We start from the raw sequence: 27,110 nt of genomic DNA on the forward strand, positions 1-27,110 counted from the left end.
CAAGTAGCTGGGATTACAGGCACCCGCCACCACTCACGGATAGCTTTTGTATTTTTAGTAGAGACAGGGTTTCGCCATGTTGGCCAGGCTGGTCTCGAACTCCTGACCTCGTGATCCACCCACCTCGGCCTCCCAAAGTGCTGGGATTACAGGCATGAGCCACCGTGCCCACCCCATTTCTTATTCTTTACAGACATCCCACATACAAAACTGCTGAACTTGGCTTCTGAACAATACAGGTAGTTCAGCTCCTTGCCAGGTAAAAAGAATTCACTAAAATCTCAAACATTAAAAAAAAAAATCTGTTTTCCCATTGGGGAAAAAAACTCTCTTGGCTGCGTAGAGGTCCTTTATTAAGTCCACACCATGTAATATTACACAACCATTAAAAAGAATGAGTAGGGACTCGGACCCAGGCAGAGGCCAGGGCAGGGCATCCAGGAGCGGAGTCTGCGCTCGCTGTCGCCATGTGGGACAGCGACGACGAGGATGTGTACCCCGTGCCCCCGCGCCACACGCCAGCACTGTCATCACAGACTTGGCTGCCCAACCCCATCGTCTACCTGATGAAGGCCTTCGACCTCCTCATGGACCGACCCCTGACCCTCGTGAGAGTTTATAGAGTGGCAGCACGCAAAGAACAGGTATTACTACCACCGGTAGTACCGCCGCGTGCTGGTCATCACTGAGCGCAAGGAGAAGGACATCTTGTGTGTCAGGCCTCTGAGCCCAAGCTAAGCCATCATATCCCATGTGACCGGCACGTATACATCCAGATGGCCTGAAGCAACTGAAGATCCACAAAAGAAGTGAAAATAGCCTTAACTGATGACATTTCACCATTGTGATTTATTTCTGCCCCAACCTAACTGATCAATGTACTTTGTAATCTCCCCCACCCTTAAGAAGGTTCTTTGTAATTCTCCCCACGCTTGAGAATGTACTTTGTGAGATCCACCCCCCGCCTGCAAAACATTGCTCCAAACTCCACCGCCTATCCCCAAACCTGTAAGAACTAATGATAATCCCACCACCCTTTGCTGGCTCTCTTTTCGGACTCAGCCCACCTGCACCCAGGTGAAATAAACAGCCTTGTTGCTCACACAAAGCCCGTTTGGTGGTCTCTTCACACGGACGCGTGAAACATCGTGCATACAAGAAGCCGAAATGCAGTGGAGGAGGGACTACAAAGTCAATCGAGAAATCGTCAATATTATCCAGGAGCGGCTCAAGGCCTATTAGTAGAGGGAAGGAGAGAACTACAGGCAGAACTGGGCCAAGGAAGTGGAGCATTCACCCAGGTGGCCAAGGCTTACTAGGACCGCTATCAGGACCTGGGGGCCCACTATTCTGCCAGGAAGTGCCGGGCCAAGCAGAAGCAGAGGATGCTGGAAGAGAGAAAAGCTGCAAAAGAGGCCGCCGCTGCCGCCTCCTGAGGCAGCTGTGGGTGCCCCTGCTGTATGGCTCTGCTTGACTGTGTTGCTGAAATAAAACCCTGCAACCTGGAAAAAAAAACAATGAGTAAGAGGGGGGCCACGGTGGCCCAAGCCTGTAATCCCAGCACTTTCGGAGGCCAAGGCAGGCAGATCTCTTGAGTTTAGGAGTTTAAGACCAGCCTAGGCAACACGTCGAAACCCCATCTCTACAAAAAATATGAAAATTAGCCAGGTTCACTGGTGCATGCCTGTAGTCTCATCTACTCGAGAGGCTGAGGTTAAAGGATCGGTTGAGCCTTGGAGGTGAGGCTGCAGTGAGCTGTGACTGCACCACTGCACTCCAAACTGGGCAAGGGAGTGAGACCCTGTCTTAAAAAAAAAAAATGAATGAACAAGATTGATATCTACTCATCTGAAGGTATTTTTCAGTGTATTTATTGTTAGGTGAGCAAAACAAACAGCAGACAATTATATATGGTATGATCCAATTTTTGTAAAATAGTGACAAAAAGGAATGACAACCTTTATGTGTGAATACGTTTGAATGAACAAGGAGAAAAGTAGTTTTCAATAGCTGGTACCCAGGCTCCAGGCATAGGGAAAGGGACTGAAAGGATGTAAGAAAAAAGCAGTTTTAAAGAAAGCGCTTACAAATAAGCACAAAAATGCATGCATCTGTGCAGTTAATGCAGGTTATCATGTAAAAGTAAAATTAAAACATATGCAAACCTTTAAAAGTCAACTTTAGAGTTTTAAAGTAATTGTGGTACAAACACACTTTGAAATTTCTCCTGCCAGTAAATGAAGACAGAGGAATGTGAGGGGAGGAAGGACCTGAGGAAGGGAGGGACAAGAGCAGGGGAGGGACAGGAGGTGGGGAGGGACCTGACGGGGGAGGGACGTGATGGGGGAGGGACCTGAGGGGGGGAGGGACCTGATGGGGGAGGGACCTGATGGGGGAGGGACAAGAGCAGGGGAGGGACAAGAGCAGGGGAGGGACAGGAGGGGGGGAGGGACCTGAGGGGGCGAGGGACACAGTGGTGGAGGAACACAAGGTGAGGAGGGATAGGAGGTTGGGAGGGACCTGAGAGGGAGGAAGACACAAGCCTGGGAGGGACACAAGGGGAGGAGGGACACAAGGGGAGAGGGACATGAGTCGGGGAGGGACCTGAAGTGGGGGGACCTGAGAGGGGAGTTCTGACTGAGGAGAAGCACAGGGCCCCTGTTGAGGGGAAGGACAGTTAAAAGACAGAAAACAGGTTTTCTCCTTTTCCTTCCTCCTCCTCCCTTTTCTCTTCACCTCCTTCTCCCTCCTTTCTTTCTCCCCCTCTGCACCCTCCCCTCCTTTTCCTGCCCTCTTCCTCTCCCTCCTCCTCCTCCTCCAGGAAACTCTGCCTGGCTGAGTGGGATCTGTTCTTTACCCAGGGCGTGTCTGTCTCCAGAGAGCTGGTGAGCCTTTAGGGAGAGGGCAGGCCAGGTCTCACTCCTCCTCCTGCCCTTCCCAGGATCTGTGAGATAAGTGACTCATCCAAGGTCACAAAATTTATTAACCCCCAAAACAGGCCTAAGATCCCACTCCCCCAACCCACAGGCCCCAAGCCCTGCATCAGGTGGCTGGAAGACATCAGCCGTGGGCAGAAACCCCTGCGGCAGGAATTGCTCTGCGGGCCTCTCATAAAGGGAAGGCACCTCCAGCCCCGCCTCTCTGGGAGCCCATTGCTAAGTTTTCATTTTCCTGCTGGGAGGGCTCAGGGAGCATTGGGTCCTGGCACTTTGTGCCTCAGAGATCCTTCCAAACAAGCCGCCTGGTCCTTTGACCACATGGTGGCTGCCAGGGAACACTGGTTGGCTTCCTCTACCTCTCCGTACCCTTCCTCCGGCCATGGTGTGTCTGCCCAAGGGCTACTAGGATGGAGGGTGCCTGGTGGGCGGCTGGTACCCTGCCAAGGCCTGCTCCCCACCCACCGTGGCCTCTGCCTGCGAGAACTCAAAGGGGTTACAGAAGTCTGCAGGGTCCCTGGGAGAGTCTCCAACACCCCTTCCCCGTGCTCTTGAGCTCAGTGGATGCCCCGTTTCTGTTTATTTGCACGAGCTAGAAACTTGGGACTCAATCCTGACAATTCCTTCTCTTTCATCCCGTGGGAATTGATGGCCAAGCCTTGCCCTTTTCATCTCCCAAACGCCCCCCGAGCCCATCCCTCTCCCACCATCCCTGTCCAAGTTGCCCCCATCTCCCGGCTGGACTCCTGCAGGGGCCCCGAGTGCACCTGTGTTTCTCTTCTGCCTCCCTCCCAGCCAGCTGACTGGGGATGCCTGGAGTCTGGAGTGGAGGCCAGGGGGTATGGCTCCTTCAACACTGTTTCTCCCAGGCAGCTGGGGCGGAGACCCAGTGTTCCAGGCCATTCTCCACTAACAGCCAGCATGATTGTCCTGAAATAAAAATTGGATCTGTTACTCGTCTTTTTAAACCCTCAAAGTATTCCCAGATGGCTCCTCTGATCAAGACACACCGTCTACCTCTCCCAGCCTCAAGAGGCCAGCCCAGCCCACTCACCTCTCCTGGGAACCGCTCCCTTCCATGCCCCCAGCTCCGTGTTCATCCTTCCAGACCCCAGACAAGCTCTCAGGAAGCCGTTTTCTCTTCCTTCTTTACCCTTCCCTGTTTCTAATCATGCATGGATGAACATGATCATTTGATTCATGTCTTCCCGTATCGGAATTTGTCATTGTCACAGCTCATGCTAATCATTCCAGAATATTTGTTGAATTGAAGGGCTAGAGAATTGCAATCGCATTCAGGTGAAGGCAGTGACTGTGGATACAGGAATGGAAAGATCAGGACCCCCAAATTCAGGATTCCAGGAAGGGTTCTTGAAAAGGGGGCCATCTTCATTGACAGCTGAAAGACTAACAGGACGTCTTCAGGCCAGGGCACTGGGGCAGGTGGGGTATTCTTTGCTGGTAGTAGGTGCGAACAAGGCCCTGGCGGCTGGGAGGATAAAACAATAAGTAATCCACAGGAAATGGTGAGAGAGAGATAAGACAGGACCGATGGGCTGGGATCAGGTTACCCGGAGCCTTCAGCTCAAAGCTGAGAAGGCTGGGCTTGGTGCTGTGGGCCACGTGGAATCCCGGAACGCTGATTTTAGCATGGAGAGCCCCTTACTGGTATTCCTAGCACAGGTGCAGTACACAAGCATCATTGCTAGAAGGGACCCAAGCTCATTCAAGCCCAGCGCTTTTACCTGGCAGATGAGAAAGTTGAGAGAGAGAGTGACTTCCTCAAGGTCACACAGCTGACAGCCAGTGTGGTACTCTTTTCTAAAGAAAAGAAGGATCATCTCAATCAGGTATCCACCTGATTTGAGCTCCTCGTCATTCTTTCTCCTTGTCACTCCCAACAGCCAACTTTCTTTTTTCTGATGTTGGAAAATAAGTTTGTTCATAAAAGTACTCCTCCTGGCTCCTGCTCTGTTGGCCCTAGCTGCTTAGAAGACCTGGCTTCCCGGCCTAAGTAACTGTATGTACTCACATACAAGGGGACCTGGTTCAGTCCCTCCCCTCTGTGTACCTTACTTTCCGGTCTATGCTGCTAATCCCAGGCTTCCAGGAGAATCAGTGCAGGGAAAACCCTCTGCCTGGCCAGGCATAATGCAGATGAATGTGCAAAGGCCCTGTGGCACCCTTGGGCTAATAACTTCACCCAGCCAGCGAGGCCCAGAAGTGGCCATGAAGACCCTTTTGGAAACTCTGACAGTAACTGTCCAGGTTAGCCTAGCTAGACATTCATTTTCTTTTCTTTTCCTTTCTTTTCTTTCTTTCTTTCTTTTTTTTTTTTTTCTGAGAGAATATCTCATTCTGTCTCCCAGGCTAGAGTGCAGTGGCACAATCATGGCTTACTGCAGCCTTGACCACCTGAGCTCAAGTGATCCTCCAGCCTCAACCTCCTGAGTAGCTGGGACTACAGGCATGCACCACCACACCTGGCTAGTTTTTTTGTTTTAATTATTTGTGGAAACAAGGTCTCACTATGTTACTCAGGCTGGTCTCAAACTCCTGGGTTCAAGTAATTCTCCCACCTCAGCCTGTCAAAGTGCTGGGATTGCAGATGTGAGCCAGTGTGTCAGGCCTTAGCTGGCCATTTCTAAATTATTTTTAACACCTGTCCTCAGATGTCACAAAGAAGCAAATGGTGGTGCCAGGGCACCTGAGCCACTGGTGGGCTTCGTCCACGCATGAGGATCAAAGAGGAAAAGAAGAAAAGCCCGCCAACTGCAGCCCGTCACAGTTCCTCTTTTAAACCCTATTAGATCATATCGTCCCCAAGGATTGACTCTGTTCCTCCTTAAAGGACTTGTGAGTCATTATTTTTTCTGAAAACTTACTTTACAAATGAAGGAATCCCCATAGCAACCATTCTATGTCCTTGGAGACAACAGAAGGAAGTACAGTGAGAGGCTCCTGGTCTCCCGAGGAGCCAAGGCCTCTTGTTTACAGACGTCTGAGAGATCACGAAATTGGCCTGATCTTCAGATTTCAGTTGAGGCAGAGGCTAAAAGGAACATCTACATGGAGAGCATAGCCAGGGAAGTCAGCACCAGAGCAACGCGTAGGGAGTGCAGAGGAGGCCTGGGCCGCCTTGAGGTCTGCAGGCCGGGGAGACCGCCACCTGATCTCCTCAGGAAGTGGCTGGGCCCAGGCCAGGCCTCCAGCAGCAACCTCCACTTCCCAGGCTGCTCTGGGGGGGACTTCCCTCCCTTCCCTTTCTTCCCTTTTCCCCTTCCTTTTTTTCCCCTTGTATCTCAAAGCATCTCCTCTGTCCTTGACAGCATGGGAAGAGAATTGGAAAAACCACCACAGGTCACTGTTGGTCTCTGGCGCTCAATTCACGAGGAGGAAACCTGGCTGGGTGCCCTCCTTCCAGGCGAGCAGAAACGGAGGGGCTGTGCTGGTCCCAGTAGAGGAGTGGGGCATGTGTGTCGTGCATGTGTGTGTGCATGTGTGCATGCATGTGTGCGTGGACGTGTGTGCGTGCATGTGCGTGCATGTGGCTTGCATGTGTGTGCGTGCATGTGTGTCGTGTGTGCACGTGTGTGCGTGTGTGTGTGCTGTCACTGCGGTGCTGACGGCCTGCTGCCATCAGCTCTCTAGAGAGCAGTCTTTCTCTTCCCACACCATTCGCCACTGCTCCTGCCGCCCTCTCCTGGAAGCAGCTTTGACTAGCACCTGTTTATAGCTTCAGGGGTTTCTACAGGGCCCGGGCAGGCAAGTGGCCAAGATGGGCTTCAACTCCTGACACAAGAACTCTCACATCTCCTCCCACCCACCAGCCCGCCCTGAAACCTCCAAGGCACACAGAAGCAAGGGGCTGGGAAGTGGAGGGTCTGGGCCGAGCCCAGCTGGAGGCAGAGGGCGCTTTCCCACGGTCTGGGGGTGCGCCTGTCCCTCTCCTGCCTTCCGCGGCCCGCCTGGTCCACAACACCCTCCTCCGTTCTGGTCCGGGTCCCTTTCCGGCCTGCCCTGCTCACCTTGACCAGCCACACCCACTTTGCTCTGGGGCTTCGCATGAGGAGCCCAGTGGAAGGGAATGACAGGGTCTCAGGCTGCGTGGGGCATGGGTCTCCTGGCTTCCATCTCTCACAGCAGGAGCAGGGCCACCACCTGCCGCCTGAGCTCGTGCCAGCTGTTCCCCTCTCCCCCAGGACAGACCCTCACCTGGGGGTTGGGTTTGCCCACCCCTGGGCACCCGGGGAAGGGAGGGAGGGAGCAGGAGGAAGGAGAGGCACAGCCACCCCAGGGAGGGGTAGGAAACCCGGGTACTCTCTACCTGTTTCCCACCTGGACACCCAGAGCTCCGGGCAGCAGACCCCAGACTCCAGGCGCTTTCCTCTGCGGGGCGGCGGAGCGTCCACACCCAGGTACGCGGGGCCGGGCCACTGTCAGCTGCTTCTCCCCAGCTGTGCTCCGCGTGCTGCCCTCGTGTGCTTGGGCTGCAGTTTGCTCCTCGTGGCGTGCCCTGCTCACTGCTCACCATCCCAGAGAAAAAGAGAAAGGAGAGTCCCTTGTTCCCCACCCACATTTTAAGGGAAAAATACTGTGCAAAGGGCTTCACATGTGTCTCGGTTTCCAGGCTCCACGATGGCTGCTCTCAGTACCACCTCCTTCTTCAGTGTCCCTTCCTGTTCACCATCCATTCACCGCACATTTGCTCAGCACCACTCTGTGCCTCGGCCTGTGTCTGTCACTGGGAGAAAGACAAGTTCCTGTGCTCAACTCCGAGCAACAGTTGCTGAGGAAGGAATCAATCCCTTGGGGAGGCTGCCCACCAGGGGCGGATGAGATGCGGGGGTGTGCGGCCACCGCCCTTCTCCCTCCTCCTTCCTCCCTCCTCCCTCTTCCTTCCTCCCTCCTCCCTCCTCCCTCCTCCTTCCTCCCTCCTCCCTCCTCCTTCCTCCCTCCTCCCTCTTCCTTCCTCCCTCCTCCCTCTTCCTTCCTCCTTCCTCCCTCCTCCCTCCTCCTTCCTCCCTCCTCCCTCTTCCTTCCTCCTTCCTCCCTCCTCCCTCCTCCTTCCTCCCTCCTCCCTCTTCCTTCCTCCCTCCTCCCTCCTCCTTCCTCCCTCCTCCCTCCTCCCTCCTCCTTCCTCCCTCCTCCGTCTTCTTTCCTCCTTCCTCCCTCCTCCCTCTTCCTTCCTCCTTCCTCCCTCTTCCTTCCTTCACTGGGGCCTGCTTTACTTTCTAGTGTCCATTCAGGCTGCTATAACAAAAATACCATAAACTGGTTGGCTTATAAACAATAGAAATGTACAGCTCACAGTTCTAGAGGCTGGGAAGTCCAAGATCAAAGTGCCAAGATCTGGTATCTAGTAAGGGCCTGATTTCTTGGTCGTAAATGGCCTTTCTTTTATTATTATTATTATTTTATTTTATTTTATTTTATTTTATTTTAAAGACGGGGTCTTTCTTCATTGCCCAGGCTGGAGTGCAGTGGTGCAGTCATAGTTCACTGCAACCTCAAACTCCTAGGCTCAAGCAATCCTCCCAGCCTCCTGAGTAGCTGGGCCTACAGGCACACACCACCACACCAGGCTAATTTTTTTTTTAAGATGGAGTCTCATGCTGTTGCCCAGGCTGGAGTGCAGTGGCATGATCTCGGCTCCCAGCAACCTCCACTTCCCAGGTTCAAGCAATTCTCCTGCTTCAGCCTCCCAAGTAGCTGGGACTACAGGTGCACACCACCACATCCAGCTAGTTTTTGTATTTTTAGTGGAGTTGGGATTTCACTGTGTTGGCCAGGCTGGTCTTGAACTCCTGACCTCAAGTGATCTGCCTGCCTCAGCCTCCCAAAATGCTGGGATCACAGGCGTGAGCCACTGTGCCTGGCCTAATTTTTGTATTTTTTGTAGAGACGAGGTTTCCCTATGTTGCCCAGGATGGTCTCGAACTCCTGACCTCAAGTGATCCTCCCACCTCGGCCTCCCAAAGTGCTGGGATTACAGGCAAGAGCCAGCACGCCTAGCCAGCCACTGTGGCTCACATGGCAAAAGAAACGATGGTTTTCTCTGGGGCCTCTTTCGTAAGGGCATTAATCCCATTCATGGAGCTTCACTCCCTATGGCCGAACCTTCTCCCCAAAACCCTACCTCCTAATATCATCGACTTGGGGGTTAAGATTTCAACATATGAATTCGGGGGACACAGACATTAGGACCACAGCAAACAGGAAGCTTCTTCATCTTACTAATGCATATCCCTGGGGCGAAGTTTGACCCTGGGTTATGAAATGAGTGGTTAGTTGTTCAGATGTCACCCATAATGCCACAGAAACGGGGCTCTTCCCTCAGGCTAAGCACAGCTCTCTCTAGCCTTGTTGGTGGACTGCCTTGGTGATGGGCCTGCCTTCCCCACTAGGCTGAAAGTGATTTGAAAGATCTCTCCTAACCTCCAGCCCCACCCATGTACCTTAGAAATCTCAGTGATTGAACCCCTGCCTGGCATAGAGTAGATTCAAAAAAGTATGGAAGTGACCAGACCTTACCCGATGGGCAGAGGGAGCTCAGAGATGGGAACAGAGCTGGTCCTAGGGCACCCAAGGGGCATATCCTGGCCATGCCACTTCCCACCTGGTTAGGCTGTGTCCTGAACATCCTTGACTGTAACACAGGAATAGCAATGCCCACGTCATGGGATTGCCAGGAGGATCATAGATTATGTACAGAAAACTGGAGCAACAGGTGGCAGGCACTCTCCCACAGAGGGTTCTCTAAAGCAGCTCTCAGATTTGGAGTTAAAATTTCCAAGGAAGAGGTTCCCAGTCAACAAGCATTTTTTGACTGAAGCAAAAACTACTGTGAACCCAACACTGCTCTAAAAAATAAAGTAAATTTAAAAAGAAAAGGGAGCTTAGGATCAACGTGGAAGTTCCTGATCCTCTGTGCTGGGGCACTGAGGCCTGAGAACAAGGGCGCGATGACTGAGGAGCAGGGAAGGAGAGGGCAGAGGTGGGCAGGACCAGATGGCGGCAGAGAACATAGAGGGGCCAGGCAGCCCCTCACAGTGAGGACCGAGTGGGGAGCAGAGGGCCCTGCGGAGATTCACCCATAGACCAAGCAGGAGAACATAGCTTCTGCTGGTGGATCCCACGACTGTCGGAATGGTGGCTTTGACTTAAAGCCAAGGAGGGTGGCTTTAAGGCTTGGAAGGAATAGGCTCCCTCTTCAAAGACCCTGGGAGAAGAAAGACGGAGATGAGCAAAGGGCTGGGGTCAGCAAGAGGTCTCACACCCTGGCAGGGCCTAGGAGAGGGTTCCCTGGAGCAGAGGGAAGTGACAGCAGGGGAACCCCCAGAAATGACTTGTCCCAGAAATGACACCAAGTCATTTCTGGGGGTGACCCCACTGACTTGGGCCTGAAAAAGGTAAGGCAGGGCTGAGGCCACCCTGGCATGCATGTGGCGACAGGCAAGTGGAGGGCAAGCATGAAGTGCCACTTCAGGCCCAGGAAGGCCAATGGGCAGGGGCTTTCGGTCAGTGTGTCCCATGCACACGGTAAGTACGGAAGGGATTTCCTGCTTCCAAATGAGGTGAGATTCTGACTTCAGTGATCAGGAACTTCCATGTTGATTAGTCCTAAATTCTTTTTTTTTCTGTTTTAATACACTTTGTTTTTTAGAGCAGTTTTAAATTCACAGCAAAATTGAGCAGAAAATATAGAGATTCCCCACAGACTCCCTGAGCCCATGCATGCATCGCAGCCCTCATTATCAACACTCCCACCAGAACGGTACATTTGTTGCAATTGGTGAACCTACACTGACACGTTATAATCACTACAGTCCACTGTCACTCAGTTTACGTTAGGGTTCACTCTCAGTGTTGCACAGTCTATGGGTTTGCACACATTTCTAATATGTGTCCACCAGTATAGTAATATACACCGTAGTTCCAAAATATACAGAGAACTCTTACAACTCAAGAATCCAGCCTGGGCAACAGAAGGAGACCTCATCTCCACAAAAAATAAAAAATTAGCAAGGCATGGTGGCGCATGCCTGTAGTCCCAGTTACTTGAGAGGCTGAGGTGGGAGGACAGCTTGAGCTCAGGAGGTCCAGTGAGGTGCAGTGAGCTGTGATTATGCCACTGCACTCCAGCCTGGGTGACAGAGCAAGACCCCATCTCAAAACAAAAACAAAAACTCAACAATGAGAAAACAGACAACGTGATTTTACCGTGGACCAGAGACCTTTATAGACGCCTCACCAAAGAACTTATACAGATGCAAAATAAACATGAAAAGATGCTCCACATCATATGTTATCAGGGAAATGCAAATTAAAACACCAATACCACTGCACACCTATGAGAACAGCCAAAATCCAGAACACCAACAACATCCAGCGCTGGTGAGGATGTGAGGCAACAGGAGCTCTCATTCATTGCTGATGAGAATGCAGCCACTTTGGAAGACAGTTGGGCAGTATCTCACAAAACTAAGCATACTCCTACCATCCCATCCAGCAATCACACTCCTTGGTATTTACTCAAAGGGGTTAAAAACTTACATCCATGCAAAAACCTGCCCATGAATATTTACGGCACCTTTATTCATGATTGCTGAAACTTGGAAGCAACCGAGATGTCCTTGTGCAACCAAGATGTAGGTGACTGGATACATAAACTGTGGTACACCCAGACAATGAAATATTGATCAGCACTAAAGAGGAGCTACCAAGCCATGACAAGACATGGAGGAAACTTATTGTCAAGTGAAATAAGCCCATCTGAAAAGGCTACAGACTGTACGATTCCAACTAGATGACATTCTGGAAAAGACAAAACTATGGGGACAGTAAAAAGATCACCGGTCGCCAGGGCTTAGCGGGAGGGAGGGATGAGTAGATCTGCAACACAGAAGGTTTTTAGGATACTGAGTTCCTTTTTTATTTTATTTTATTTATTTTTGAGACAGAGTTTCTCTCTTGTTGCCTAGGCTGGAGTGCAATGACACGATCTCGGCTCATTGCAATCTCTGCCTCCCGGGTTCAAGAGATTTTCCTGCCTCAGCCTCCCAAGTAGCTGGGATTACAGGCGCCTGACACCATGCCTGGCTAATTTTTCTATTTTTAGTAGAGACAGGAATTTCGCCATGTGGGCCAGGCTGGTCTCAAACTCTTGACCTCAGGCGATCCACCCGCCTTGGCCTCCCAAAGTGCTGGGATTACAGGTGTGAGCCACCGTGCCTGACCGTGAGTTCCTTTTTTAAAAGATGAAACGCTGCAGCCCAAATGCCCATCAGTGGATGCATGGATAAACCAAATGAGACATCACCATACAATTATTCGGTCACAAAAAAGAATGAAGTACTGACACATGCTACGGCTCGAATAAGCCTCAAAAACATTGGGCTGAGTGCAATAAGCCTGACCAGAAAAGGTCACATATTGTATGATTCCATGTATATGAAATATCCAGAAGAGGCAAATCCATACAAACAAAAAGCAGATTCGTGTTGGCCAGGACCCCAGGGAAGGAGGGGATGGGGAAATAACTGCTTAATGCGTGTAGCGTTTTCATTTGGGGTGATGAAAATATTTCGAAATGTGATACAAGCGGAATGTCCTAAATTCACAATGTTGACATTTAACATTGTGAATGTCATTAAATCCCACTGAATTGTACACTTTAAAGTGGTTAATTTTGGCCAGGTGCAGTGGCTCACACTTTAATCCCAACACTTTGAGAAGCTGAAGTGGGAGGATTGCTTGAGCCTAGGAGTTCAAGACCAGCCTGGGCAATGTAGGACCCCATCTCTACAACAAATTAAAAAATTAGCTGGGGGTGGTGGTGCGTATCTATAGCCCCAGCTACTCAGGAGGCTGAGGCAGGAGGATCACTTGAACCTGGGAAGTTGAGGCTATGATGAGCCATGGTCACACCACTGTGCTCCAGCCAGGGTGACAGAGTAAGACCCTGTCTCAAACAAAATAAAATGGTTAATGTTAGGCCAAGGCAAGAGGATCACTTGAGGCCAAGAGCTCAAGACCAGCCTGGGGCACAAAGCGAGATCCCATCTCTATGAAAAGTTTAAAAAATTAGTTGGGCGCATCTGTAGTTTTAGCCACTTGGAGTCTGAGGCAGTAGGATCGCTTGAGTCCGGGAGCTCAAGGTTACAGTGAGCTATGATCGCTCTGCTGCACTCCAGTCTGGGTGACAGAAAAAGACCGTGTCTTTAAAAAAATAAAAGAAATAGGCCGGATGCGGTGGCTCGCCCCTGTAATCCCAGGACTTTGGGAGGCCAAGGTGGGTGGATCACTTGAGGTCAGGAGTTAGAGACCAGCCTGACCAATGTGATGAAACCCTGTCTCTACTAAAAATACAAAAATTAGCTGGGCATGGTGGCGGGCACCTGTAATCCCAGCTACTTGGGAGGCTGAGGCAGGAGAATCGCTTGAACCCGAGAGGCGGAGGTTGCAGTGAGCTGAGATCACGCCATTGCACTCCAGCCTGGGCAACAAGAGCAAAACTCCATCTCAAATAAATAAATAAATAAATGAAAGAAAAGAAAAAATGGTTAATTTTATGACTTTATATTATGTACATTTCACCTCAATTTTTTTTAAAGTTTGCACGTTTAAAAAGCAAGATGAAATGCTGTGACGGATTCTTCGACCACAGTCCAGCTCCTCAGGAAGGCAGGACTTACTCTCCCAGCTGCTGGGTGCTACCCACAGACAGGCCTCAGCTGTTAGCTCCTTCCCTTCCGTCCCTTCCCCTCCCCTCGTGTCCCCTGGCCTCCCCTCCTCTTCCCAGGTGTGCACCCCAAGAATTTGATCTGATCTTCCCAGGTGTTGACCCCAAGAATTCACCCTAAAGAAACCTCTTTTGTGCCAACCTCCCTCTCTGAGATGGCTTTCTGGGGACCCCTGCACTGCAATCCTGTATGTGAAAGCTTTATGTACACATGCAAATAGTGGGATCATAATCTTACTGCCTGGGGACCGGAGGGCAGAATGTACTCTTTGTCCTCACGTAGGACAGACTGCAAAGGCCCCGGTGCCTCTGCTGTTTCTATCATCTGAGGAGCAGGTTTGCAGAGTGCGCCCTGTTGTTGCATTTTGGTTTCGCAGTTGCTTTGGAAAGCTGCCAGGACAGGGCCTCCGACTGGGGGGAGCTCTGGAAAGACATTCACCCAACCACTCTGATCCCCCAGGTTACTCGTTCCAAGGCTTTTAAAAATAGAAGTGTGAAAACCATTTAATTGCCAACATGCTGTAAGGTTCTGGCTTCTATGGCCACGGCCAAGTTGGAAATGCAGCCTTGGAGATGCATGTGGAAAACAAATGCTTGTTTTTCCCCCTTGCCTCTGACTCAGATGCGGTAGTCACACTCGGTGAATGTCATCTTGTTCCCAGGCCAAGAGTCATGTGCTGGGCAGTGGTCACTGGACCATCGGTGTGGCAAAGAGGTCGGCTGTTGGTACTGTAATTACACCTGGCGGTGGGGGTTTCCGAAGCAGCCTCTCCTTCCATCTTTGAGCCCAATGAACCGGGCTAGAGATGGGAGTGGCAGAGCTCAGGCCTTGGGAACTCAGGCAAGCCATGCAATCAGGGCCTCAACATTTCTGCCGTCTTATCTTCAAAAAGCAAACATCAGAACCGCCTATTTCCACAGGTCCAAGCAAGTGTTTTGAAAAAGCATTTTAAAAGCCTGGGATAAAGAAGGATAACATATCAAGAATGTTCTTAAATGCAGCAAATTAAAATGTTTGATATTTTGCAGAATCAGGCTTGACGTTTACTTTGGTGGAAATTATGAGGGCAGAGTAGGCTGAGCACGTGATGATGTAAACAAGGTGTCGCTGTAGAGGAGAAGGAACAGGCTTTTCCAAAGCTACAAAAAGCTTTCGTTTCCGTCTAGTAATTGATAAGCTAATGATAAACCATTTTCACGACTTCACTAAAGATCCCGAAGGAGTTTTCCACCTGAAACTTATCTCACCGAAATTTCCACATGCGCCGGAAATAATAAAACTGTTTCATTTTAAAGATGTAATTCAGATTGCATTTTACTAATTTGGTGAGGCTTCCTCCACTTAAGAGAGATTGTAGTTGATGAAACGCCACATCGATTATGTAAAATATTAAGACATTGATGATGTGGAAACAATATAAATGATATTATGTTGAAGGACGGTTGACTCAGTTTTGTTGATGGAGTGCAATGCCAACACCAGCTGGTGTCAGCTTCCCAACAGGTGCCACAGTGACCGCACTGAACGGCTAGGCCACCAGAGGTGGGGAAGTGTCTCCAGGAAGAACTGCCGGGATGGGAGGCGGATCCCACTAACCCTAACCTGGATTCTGGGTATAGCTATGTCTGATAAATGTCTGCGCCATCAGCCTCCAGCAAAACATTTGCTGTTTTGTGTGGGAAAGAAAGGCGGCAGTAAGAAGTGTGTTTTGGGGCTCGGTACACTGGCTCACACTGTAATCCCAGCACTTTGGGAGGCCAAGGCAGGTGGAACACTCGAGGTCAGGAGTTCGAGACCAGCCTGGCCAACATGGTGAAACCCTGTCTCTACTAAAAATGCAAAAATTAGCCAGGCATGGTGGTGAGCACTTGTGATCCCAGCTACTCGGGAGGGTGAGGCAAGAGAATCACTTGAACCTGGGAGGTGGAGATTGCAGTGAGCTGAGATCGTGCCACTGTGCTCCAGCCTGGGCGACACAGTGAGACTATCTCAAAAAAAAAAACAAAAAAAAAAAAACAAAAAACAAAGTGTGTTTGGGGTGAAGGTGCCTGGGAGCAGAGGTGAGAGAGGTGAGGAGCATAAAGAGTCGTGTGGAGCCTGTTCCCCAGCCTGGCCCCAGGAGCTAAGTCTTTCCCCGGTAGAGAACAGCCTGGTGGCCGTTTTCACAAGCGTCTTTGTGAAGTACAGAGCACAAGTCGAGGCTCCAGGCCTCAGTGAGAGAGCAGGACACGGACTGGAAAGCAGCCCTCATAGACGCACATGGAGCACAGTGTGGCCACAGGAGCACTGAAGCAATTACGGCACCGTTTAGCTACTTGTGAGGTTTGCTCTGAGGGGACACAGACATGGAGGCAGCACCTCAAAGAAGCCATGGCAGTGAGGGGACAGCACTCGTGTGTCCTTCATCATCAACACAAACACACACACACACACAGACACACACACACACCCCCCACCCCGAGGCTCCAGTGGGAGGCGATGAAAGGACTGGGAGTGTGCCCCGCGAGACTGCATCTGGAGGTTCCCAGGACGGCCTGGATGCGTTTATGAGGAGCCTCCGTGGTTCTGGGTTTTGCGAGTAAAGGGGGTCGATGAGGGAATGAATGCTCACAGAACTCTGTGGCTATGAACTTGACTAGCATTGTCCTGGCTTTGGTGGGAGGGTGAGACTGGGAAAAACAAGGCAGATGCAAATCCCAAAAAGCAGGCTTGAGATTCTATGGCTAAAATCCCCAGAAAGACTTCCCGCTTGTTCCAGGCACTTTCCGGGAAGAGGGCCGGGCAAGAGAAGAGTTTGTAATTCACATTGTTAGCAAAGGCAAGGCAGCCATGAGCACGTCTCACTCCGAGTTTAAACTCCTCGTTCAGGGTAGTTTTGGGGATATTGTCATTCTGCGCAAGTAACTCTGGGCTAAATGGCAATCAGGGTGGGATTTAGTTTTCCTCCAAAGCCCGCTCTGCATCTGGAGGCCTATGCAGAGAGGTTTGCTTTGAAGGAGATGACACAGCTGCACTGTCTCCCCTATCTCCCTCGTCTTCTACCTCCAGTAAAAATGTGGGCCAGGACTCGTGGTCTTAGGGTGTTAAGACAGAGCCAAGGGGATCACCGCCAAAATGGATAAGATTAAAAAGTGATCCTCCAGCTCCTTCCTATTTTACTAGCAGGAGAATCCATGGGCTCAGCACAGAGACCTGGCACTGGAGTGAGGGAGAGTGGCATCAGCTTGAATGATGCCAAGCAGCATTTTATCGTAAAAAACCATTTTTTTAATTTGCAGTTCACTTTGAAATACAGGAAGTAATTCTTTTTCAGAAAGATTCATCTTCCCCACTTTGTCCTCTTAGGCTTTTTGAATGAACATGACGACTTTGAGCAGGTACCAGCCAGAAGAGCATGGCAAGAAAGTTGGGGGCCGAGGGTGTTGTAGGGGGGACTGTGGGAGGTTAGCCTCTTTCCAAGAATGTTCAACCCCAGGACTGGATAAGCCTAGACTGGGTTTGTACAAGATTTCCCTATTGAACAGCATCCTCCACGGGGTTCCCCATAAACTCTATGTATGAATCTAGAGCTGTAGCCATTGAATAATTATTGGAACAAAGATCAGAATTTTTGGTTAAAAAAAGGCAGGTAAGGGCCAGGCATGGTGGCTCACGCCTGTAATCCCAGCACTTTGGGAGGCCGAGGCGGGTGGATCACAAGGTCAGGAGATCGAGGCCATCCTGGCTAACACGGTGAAACCCCGTCTCTACTAAAAATACAAAAAATTGGCCGGGCGCGGTGGCAGGCGCCTGTAGTCCCAGCTACTCGGGAGGCTGAGGCAGGAGAATGGCGTGAACCCGGGAGGCGGAGCTTGCAGTGAGCAGAGATCGCACCACTGCACTCCAGCCTGGGCCACAGAGTGAGACTCCGTCTCAAAAAAAAAAAAAAAAAAAAAAAGGTAAGTAAGGTCAGGGTAGAGACACAGTGGGTTAGAGAGCCCTAGGGGATGGGGTGCTCTTGGTTTCTACTGTAAACCTTGAGTTCAAAAAAGTATCCATGAATGTAGATCAAGGGGCTCTAAGTCCTTCCCATTGACAATAACTATTTGCAAGGGCAGACCAAGCAGATCCACTCACGGGACCCCTCTCCCCGAGCAGCACCTCCATGCTGTGCAGGTCTCAGCGGTGCTTTGTTAGCAACCTGGGTCCCACCGTCCTGGTCTGCAGCCCTCTCAGCTCTGTCTCACTGTTGCTTGTCGGATTGTCACCCCACACAAGCTCACGGTCTGTAGTTCTGGCAATCATTTCTGTGAATGGAAGTGGAGGTGGTGGTGGGTGTATGGACTGATTTGAGTCCCCCTCAAATTCACATGTTGAAATCCTAACTGTAGTAATGCACGATGTGATTGTATCTGGAGAAGGCCGGGCGTGGTGGCTCACACCTGTAATCCCGGAACTTTGGGAGGCCGAGGTGGGTGGATCACTTGAGGTCAGGAGTTCAAGACCAGTGTGGCCAACATGTGTGAAACGCCATCTCTTCTAAAAATACAAAAAATTAGCCAGGCGTGGTGGCAGGCACCTGTAATCCCAGCTACTCAGAAGGCTGAGGCAGGACAATTGCTTGAGCCTCAGAGGCGGAGGCTTGCAGTGAGCTGAGATGGCACCACTGCACTCCAGCCCGGGCAACATAGTGAGACTCTGTCTCAAAAAAAGAAAAAAAAAAAGAGTCTTTAAAGACGTGAGTAAGGTAAAACGAGGTCATATGGTTTTCCCTAACCCAATGTGACTGAGAGGAGATCAGGACACTGACATGCATAGAAGGAAGACCCTGTGAAGACACAGGGAGAAGAGGCTCTTGACAAACCAAGGAGAGGGGCCTCAGAAGAAATCAGTCCTGTGGACACCTTGACCTCAGACTTCTGGTCTCCAGAATTATGAGAATACAGATTTCTGTGGTTGAAGCCCCCAAGCTGTGGTGCTTTGTTATGGCAGTCCTAGCAGGCTAAAGCATTGGAGAAGTGTGCTAGAACTCCTGAGAAGGCCAGCGGTGAGGACACATGGGAAGGGGTGGTCTGTAGAAAGACGACTGGGGAAGGCAGGGGTGGGGCGGTGCCAAACAAAGCCCTGGGGGCAGATCTCGGACCTGGAAGGAGAAAAGCCCGGAAGGTGAAGAAGGGATTGCAGGGAGATAAATCAACCTATCAGGGAGGGCAGGGCGAACAGAGGGCCGTGTCCCCTGCCCCAAACCCCCTGATATATGGCCCCTCCATTCCAGAGGGGTCAAATCTATAACTGCTAAGAACATGAAGGAACAGCCAAAAGTACACAAGACCCATTTCGTAAGACATGAAACACAAGCCACAGTTGTTTGTTCTCTGACAATGTAAACATCATACATTTTTATTAAGAGAGAAAATAAAAAGCAAAGAATCCACATGAAGCTCTCTAGGGAGCATCCCGTCACCGCCATGTGCAAGAAATCTGGTCCCATCCAGGGCCACACTGGGATGTTCGTGGGCCCCAGGCATTTCTGCCTTCAGGAACCCCTTTCTCTACCAATAGAATATTTAGAGTTATATTTTATGGCTGTTGGATAAAGATAAATAAGTTAACGCTGTCTACTAAAACATTTTCTTCAGCCTAAAGGTTAATGTCTTCCTTCTGATTTTAAAGACACAGAACGACTTCCATGGACGCCCAGGGCACTGTGGGCCTGGCACGGTGCCAGCCCCATGGGGAACCCGCCCTGGTCACGGTGTTGGGGGGCCCTGGAGCCAGCGCAGAAGGCACCCAGGTCGGGAGGGAAGGGGCGGCCTGGGCCCCCAGCTGGCTGAGAATGGGTTCCAGCTCTTGGAAGCCGGTGAACCAGGCTTGGTTGTCAGTGGGTGGGGTGGGGAGCAGGGCACAGGGAGACGAGACAAGGCCGAGATCCAGGCAATGGTGCTACCTGGTCCCTAGAGAAGGCAAGGACCGGAGGGAGAGCGCGGCGGGGCCTGCAGCCAAGGGACCTCCACGCCGCCGCTCCTGACCTTCTCTGTGGGGTCCTTGGCTCTTCCTTGATGAGGGGCCCAAGCGGCCGTGGAGGTGCGGCGTGGCGCGTTCCCGGGAAAAGGCAGGGGCCGGGGCTGGGCCGGGACGCGGGGCTGGGCCGGGACGCGGGGCTGGGCCGGGGCGCGGGGCTGGGCGGTGCCGGCTCTTTTCTGATGGATCCTCTGCCCCTCGGCTCGCGGTCCCCGGGCTGAGACCCCAGAGTCCCAGACGGCACCTCTGCCCGGTCACAGCCGCTCCCGACGGCAGGGGGGTCCCGGCGCTGCAGGTGAGAGGCCGAGGGCCGGGGTCACAAAGGCAGCTGGGCCCAGAAAGGGCCTCGGGAAGAAGTCCAGTTGGAAAAATAAATCAAATATTGAAAATAAGGCATCGTCCCCTCGCCCGCACCCCAGCTCTGAAAAGCCCACTCCCGTCCGGGGCTCTCCCTCCTCGGGCTGAGCGCGTCCTCCCAACCCCGGCTGGGAACACACCCGTGACGGGCAGGACGCACCGGGGCGAAAGCCTGAGCTGCCCGCCTCGGAAGGCTGGGAGTCCGGAGGGTCCCCCCAGGCCCCTCGGCTTCCTCTAAACATAAACACGGGGAAAGGGAAGCAGAGACACACCCTCCGGAGACAGCCTCGGGCGCTGCCTCTGAAGACTGCGCCGCTGCTCCCGCCCCCACGCCAGGAGCCCACCCGGTGGTCTTATTTGTAATGAAAACAAACGTGGCCCTCTCAGCAGCTGAGGACAAACATGAGACGAGCATAGTCAGGGACAGATGTTTAGGAGAAACAAAAGGAGGGTGTGTAGGAAGCGCAGGGCAAAGGCAGGCAGAGCGAGAATTGCAGCAGCCTTTGCTGCAGGCTGGGAAGTTTCGAACAATGCCGGGCTCTTGGAAAGCACTGAGATTGCAGCATTTGTTTTGATAGCGAGGCAAGGAGTCACAAAGTCAGGCAAGGAGGGTCATGGAAAGTGGGGTGACAGAGGGAGAAGTCCGGGGGCGGTGGCTCTCCTCTAAGGCCTGTACCTAGTCCTCATCTCTCTCCAACCTCTTTACAATTTTCATCCATGGAAAGTGAAGCCTAGAGAAGTTAAGTAATTTGCTTAAGGTCACACAGCAAGTTGACAAAAACAAACATATACCAAAAAAAAAAAAATAAATAAATCACGGCCAGGCACGGTGGCTCACGCCTGTAATCCTAACACTTTGGGAGGCTGAGGCAGGAAGATCAACTGAGGTCAGGAGGTCGACACCAGCATGGCCAACATGGCAAAACCCCATCTGTACTAAAAATACAAAAATTAGCCAGTGTGGTGGTGCGTACCTGTAATCCCAGCTACTTGAGAGGCTGAGGCAGGAGAATCGCTTGAACCTGGGAGGCAGAGGTTGCAGTAAGCCGAGATCGCGCCATTGTAGTCCAGCCTGGGCGACAGAGTGAGTGAGACTCCGTCTCAAAAAAATAAAAAAAACATATAAAATAAAAATAAATTAGGAATGCAAGACCCAAGTAACTGGACTCCCAGTCCAGTGTTCGTGGTTGAGTTGCTCTTTGAGCCATTCAATCAACCAATAATTACTGGGAGCCAACGATGTGTTAGGCCTTACTCTGACCCTGATCTGCAAAGTGGTTTCTCAGGTGTTTAGTTCTTCCCATTTTCTACCCAAATCCAATCCATACACCGTATCTCAGCTGAGCTCCTCTGGTTCTTCTCTACACCCGCTCCCTCTCTGAACTGCAAGGCTGTGCCTTTAATGGGCTTTTGGCATTCTGTCTCCAGACCTCCCTTCTCATCTGAAGGGCTTTCAGGAGAACAGAGAAAAAACCAACCTGTCTCCAAACTGGCCCATCTCAGGGACTGGGGGCCTTTACCCCCAGTGAAAGATACAGACCTTACAGTGCTGCAGTACAGTAGAGTTAAGTGACTCCTTCAGATGGTTGGATGGGTCTCTCGATCATTCCTGCTCATAACATTTTGCCTTTGTTAAGTGCTTTCCACCTGTCATGTTACCTTCTAACTACACCCTTGGTTGGATACAGGTGTTAGCCCCATTTCACAATTAAGATAGTGAGGCTTAAAAGGATTAAAGAGTTTTTTAGAGGACAAACAGCTTTTCCTTACAGAAGGATCCCAGGTAATAAATGTGAATGCTCACTCTCCAGAAGGTGGCACTGAATTCCCCTGTCCTGGAGTTTGACCTCACTTAGTGACTGGCTTCTGGTGAATAAAATGTGGAAAAGGAAAAATAATAACTCCACAGTGGAGACAGCTGCCAGGCACCACCTGAACCAAGAAATCAAGGTTAACATCAGCAGTGATAAGTCCCATTGGTACCATGTACCTCTCGAATAATGTGATGAGGAGGACGTTTCACCTCTGTGTGGCACCCAAAAGCATAACCCCAGTCTCATGGCAAAACACCGGACACACCCAAATTGAGGGACATTCTACAAAATCCCTCCCTGTACTCAAATGTCAGAAGTCAGTCCGGGCGTGGTGGCTTGCGCCTGTAATCCTAGCACTTTGGGAGGCTGAGGCAGGTAGGTCACCTGACGTCAGGAGTTCGAGACCAGCCTGGCTAACATGGTGAAACCCCGTCTCTACTAAAAATACAAATGAAACAGGCTTGGTGGTATGCGCCTGTAATCCCAGCTGCTTGGGAGGCTGAGGCAGGAGAATCGTTTGAGTCCGGGAGGTGGAGATTGTAGTGAGCCAAGATGGGGCCACTGCACTCCAGCCTAGGCAACAGAGTGAGACTCAGTCTCAAACAATAAATAAATAAATGTCAGAAGTCATGAGAAAACGAGGAAAGATTGAGAAATGGTCACAGACTGGACACATCCTAAAATGCAACCTAGTATCCTGCCTTGGATCCTGGAACTTGGAAAGGACGAGAGTGTAAAGAACGGTGAAATCTAAAAAAAGTCTGTAGGTTAGTTCACAGTAACATACCAATGTAAATTTCTTAGTTTTAATGAGTGAATCATGCTCACCTTCACAGGGGAACTTGCCTCCTCTAGACCCTAGTGTTGGCAGGAAGGGCACAGAGCTCTATGGGACAGCGCCCCTTTTTCCAGGGAATCAACCAGCCATGGGTTTTTCTGAGCACCCCTACAGTCTGTCTGGGCAAGGTGTAGTGATACATACTAGGGAGGAAATGGGAAGAGTTTGGCGTTGAAAGATTCTCCCATCTCATCTACAGCCTTTTTAGTCCCTATTGAAAACGACTTTAAACTTCGACAAATGAATCTAATTTAGTTAGTATAAATAATCTAATGTATTTAGTTAGTCCAAATAATGAAATCCTTATTCAATGATTGAGGAAACTTTATGGCCTCAATCCATATCCACCTCTACCAACTAAGAAGTGTGGTTTCTGCTTCTCAGTAGCAATGAGGTCTAAGCCAGCATTTCATCCGAGCTTAGGTTCCTAACCTGCGTTTGGCATGGGAAGAATTCAGTGGCAGGTTAGAATGCCAGGAGACAGGAGAGCCACAGGCGGGGGTGGAGAGGGGACAGTCAGGACTGGGACACTGCAGCAAGCTCCCTGAGAAGGGAATGAACCTTCCTCCTCATTGCTCCAGAAAGGAACATGGAGGAGCCTGGAAAGGTGGGACTTCTGGCTCCGGGATAAGTGGGATCAGATGTTAGGCAATCTTACTCTCTGATTGGATTATTTTCCCATTCCTAAACCAATCGCTGCAATCATGGGGATGAGGCACTGCGTAGCTTAGATGTGGAGGGTGTATTCTGGGGCCAAGGAGCAGGACCAGAACACACAAACCACGAAGACAGAGGTGGGTCCTGGAGGGATTGCTGCCAGAAGTCGGGTGGATAGATACGGGGCAGGCACAAAACAACCACAGGAAACAAACCGCCAAGGTGAACCTGTCTCGTTGGGTCCAAATACCTGCTCTTCCTGGATCCCTGCACGCACCAACGCTAGGACAATCAGAGGGATAATTCATTGTGCAATGTAAACAGACAAAGAGTCTTTTCGCATAGTGACACCCAGAGGCTGTGCTTACAGGAGGCTCAGCTTGGTTGTGTACAGGGTCTCATTGTCTTTCAGATGCTCCCTCTGCAGGATCTGAGGGCCCCTTCCCTCTGCCCATCCAGAATAATTGGCAAATTCCTGGTCTGGCAAGAAAAGGTAGGACTCAGAAGAGGAAAAGGAGTTGGAGAAAACAGGGTGCCATGAAGGAGGGTTGGGGGATGAGGCAGCCATCCATGGAGGCAGCCCTGCAAGCTACATGCAAAGGACACCAGGCATTGTGGAAGAGGGTATAGGGCCAACTCAACACACACACCACCGCCCTGCCCCAGGCAACCTGTATGGGCCGAAAGAGACGACTTAAACTAGGAGTAAAGGACCAAACTGTACATTCTTTACACAGCCAGCCCTCTGTATTCATGAATCGAAATATTCAGATAAAAAAATGAATGATAGCATTTGTAATGAAGTTGTACAGCCTTTTTTTCTTGGCATTATTCCCTAAGTAATACAGCGTAGAAACTACTAACATAGCATTTACATTGCATTAGGTATTATAAGTAATCTAGTGATGATTTAAAGTATATGGGAGGATGTGTGTAGGTTATGTGCCAATACCATACCATTTTATATCAAGGACTTGAGCATCCATGGGTTTTGGTGTTCACAGGGCTGGTGGTGGCAGTGTCTGGGGTCAATCTGCCATGGATAGCAAGGGACAACTGTACTCCGTGTGTGCTTGGCTGGCTAACACAGGAATATAATTTAGCAAAGAACTCTCTTCTCCACCAGGGAAGACTCACACCCATGAAGACTGAAGATTGAAGATTTGAAGATTTCTCTTGTAGTATAGTAACTTTGTGTTAACCTATTTCCCATCTCCCATTACACTGTGATTTCCTTGGGGTAGCCTGTTCTCAGCCAATGTCATGTGGGGCAGAAGAACTGCCCAGCTGAGCCCTGCCTGAATTCCTGAACCATAAAATCATATTAAAAATGATTTGTAATTGAATAATTGATTGAATGAGGAAATGGACATGAAACTGAGGATTGCCTGGAAAATCTGATTTATTATCTGATTTATTTCTACCACTGGGACCCAGGATCAATGGCTGGAGGAAGCTTTTAACGTCCTGCCAATTCAAAGGGACTCCTATCTTGGTGAGAACCTGCAAATGGGTTGAGTGAGAATTCAGTGCAACTTAGCAAGTATAACAATCCACATACAGTGGAGGGGTCCCTGCTCTAAAACTCCCACCACATTGGGCCCCCGGTCCCCCAGACCAATGTTTGTGATTGCAAAACCATTGCTCCTATTATTAGCATGACTGGCTTTGTCACCACAGTCAGGTCCTCCCTGACTTGGGCCCTCTCTGAGTTAACTGCTCCCTCCTTAGGTCCCAGAGTCCTGTGTCCTCACCCTGGGGAGCATATGCTACAATACCTTATAATTTCTCACCACCTTCTTGGCCTCTCCTACTGGTCTGAGTGGTGGCCGTCTTCAGATCTCCCTTGGCACCCAGTACCCCACATGTTTTAGGGATGAGGGAGAAGAAGCAGGGAGTGCCATAGCTCAGCTTCAGCTCCTCCCGGCAGGGAATTGGAGCTCCAGACTGAAATGTATTTTGTTACTTTATTTATTTGGAGATGGAGTCTCGCTCTGTCACCCAGGCTGGAGTGCAATGGCGTGATCTTGGCTCACTGCAACCTCCGCCTCTGAGGCTCAAGTGATTCTCCTGCCTCAGCCTCCTGAGTAGGTGGGATTACAGGCGCCTGCCACAACACCCGGCTACAATTTTTTTTTTTTTTTTTTTTGTATTTTCTAGGGGATATGGGGTTTCACCATGTTGGCCAGGCGGGTCTCAAACTCGTGACCTCAAGTAATCTGCCTGCCTCAGCCGCCCAAAGTGCTGGGATTATAGGCATGAGCAACCGAGTCTGGCCTATTTTGTTACTTTAACTTATTATGAAAGTTTCCTAATGCACATGAAAGTAGGTGAGAATCAAAATTAAAGTTTCATGTATCTTCGTCTAGTTTCACTAATTATCAACATTCTGACATTCTTACTTTGTTTACCATGTACTTTTGGCTAGAATATTTAAAAAATAAATATCAGTATCACATGACTTACCTGTAAACACTTCAAAATATGAGCTTGAGATGTAGAATCACTGATTTTGGGGTTAAATGAACCTCAGAAGTCCTCCTGTGTTCAAATGGGCCTGGGCTTGGAAGCGCTGCGGCGGGTGCCCAGCTTTTGGAGACTCCGGCCACAGCAGGAGGGGGATACAATGTGGATGCTGGAATCAGCTCTCTGCCTGGGTCCTGGGAAAACGCCCCCTGGAGTGATTGGCTTAGTTCTTCCTGGGCCCATCACAGCTCATCCAAGTGATCCGCTTGCTTCCTGTTCTCCAACTCCTCCGTCATGTGCAGCCATTTCATCTTCACACCACACCCTTGTGATTTAGGGAGTATCATCTCCATCATGCCTGTAATCCCAGCACTTTGGAAGGCTGAGGAGGGCGGATCACGAGGTCAGGAGTTCGAGACCAGCCTGACCAACATGGTGAAACCCCATCCCTACTAAAAATACAAAAATTAGCTGGGAGTGGTGGCGGGTGCCTGTAATCCCAGCTACTCAGGAGGCTGAGTACTGAGGCTCTCCTGAGCTACTCAGGAGAAATTGCTTGAACCCAGGAGGCGGAGCTTATAGTGAGCCGAGATCGGGCCACTGCACTCCAGCCTGGGTGACACAGCGAAACTCTGTCTCAAAAAAAAAAAATAAAATTCCCCCCACCCCTTATTATTTGCATATTACAAGCAAAGCAGTTTATGCTCGGAGAGGCTAAGTGACTTGCCCAGGGTTGCCCAGGTAGTGGAGGGAGAAGCAGAATTCCCACCCAGCTCTGCTGAACTCCGATGCCCTGGCTTGCCTGGCAGCACCCACAACCGGCCCTCAGTGTCCACTTCTGAGTTTATCCTGGGCAACAGAATGGTCCATAAACGACTTCCTGTCCAGTGGTAAACAGTGGAAGGCAGGCTCCTGTGTTTCTCGTGGTTGGTGGTAAACGTTGCTTTTGCAAAGTGACTTTCGGGGAGAAGAGGTTTTAGGAAGTGTGTTAAATGAGTGGGGAAGTGTTACTTGGGGGTTTCCCGGTACTGAACACGCACACCGCAGGGGCTGCCCTCCCCCGCAGCACGCTGGGAGAGCCTGTCCTCCAGTGCGGCCCACGCCCAGCCGTGGCCTCATTCCCCACTGGATCTCCTGTCTTTGATGTCGAATATACCCAATTCATCTCTTTCATATCACTACAAAGGAGCCTCCTAATCACTTTGTTTAGACAGTCTCTTCTCCAAATACTAAACATTTGGTCTTCCCAGGCCCCCCAAGCATTTAATATCATCCAGGTTGCTGCAAAATCCACTTT

General features: G+C 50.6%; 1 protein-coding gene and 1 pseudogene across 9 annotated transcripts; one reads left to right on the forward strand and one right to left on the reverse strand.

Moving 5' to 3' along the window:
- The first annotated feature begins 467 nt into the window (after nt 1-467).
- Nucleotides 468-1,448, forward strand: LOC129482821 (NADH dehydrogenase [ubiquinone] 1 beta subcomplex subunit 10-like; annotated as a pseudogene).
- Nucleotides 1,449-1,862: 414 nt separating this feature from the next.
- LOC129482822 (uncharacterized) lies at nt 1,863-26,780 on the reverse strand. 9 transcript variants are annotated; one of them, XR_010120811.1, is made up of 6 exons: nt 25,814-26,463; nt 21,013-21,138; nt 7,275-7,680; nt 4,682-4,757; nt 3,991-4,248; nt 3,629-3,866 (listed from the first exon to the last, which is right to left on the reverse strand). XR_010120811.1 is itself a non-coding variant. In XM_063639436.1 (6 exons), the coding sequence occupies exons 4-6, from the start codon at nt 7,513-7,515 to the stop codon at nt 4,344-4,346; spliced, it is 399 nt and encodes a 132-aa protein (XP_063495506.1). In that variant the 5' UTR covers nt 7,516-7,680; nt 17,822-17,967; nt 21,013-21,138; nt 25,814-26,780; the 3' UTR covers nt 4,256-4,343. The 9 variants fall into 9 exon arrangements, 2 of the variants coding, with proteins under 2 accessions (XP_063495506.1, XP_063495505.1); XR_010120810.1 differs by having other exon boundaries at nt 7,264-7,680; XM_063639436.1 differs by lacking the exons at nt 3,629-3,866; nt 3,991-4,248 and adding exons at nt 4,256-4,425; nt 17,822-17,967 and having other exon boundaries at nt 25,814-26,780.
- Nucleotides 26,781-27,110: the final 330 nt, after the last annotated feature.

The sequence above is a fragment of the Symphalangus syndactylus genome, chromosome 5 (assembly GCF_028878055.3).
Source record: "Symphalangus syndactylus isolate Jambi chromosome 5, NHGRI_mSymSyn1-v2.1_pri, whole genome shotgun sequence".
NCBI lineage: Eukaryota > Metazoa > Chordata > Mammalia > Primates > Hylobatidae > Symphalangus > Symphalangus syndactylus.

Coding starts and splice junctions, on each gene's coding strand:
- LOC129482822 (XM_063639435.1), bottom strand. CDS start 20,453: ATGCTCGTCTCATGTTTGTCCTCAGCTGCTGAGAGGGCCACGTTTGTT.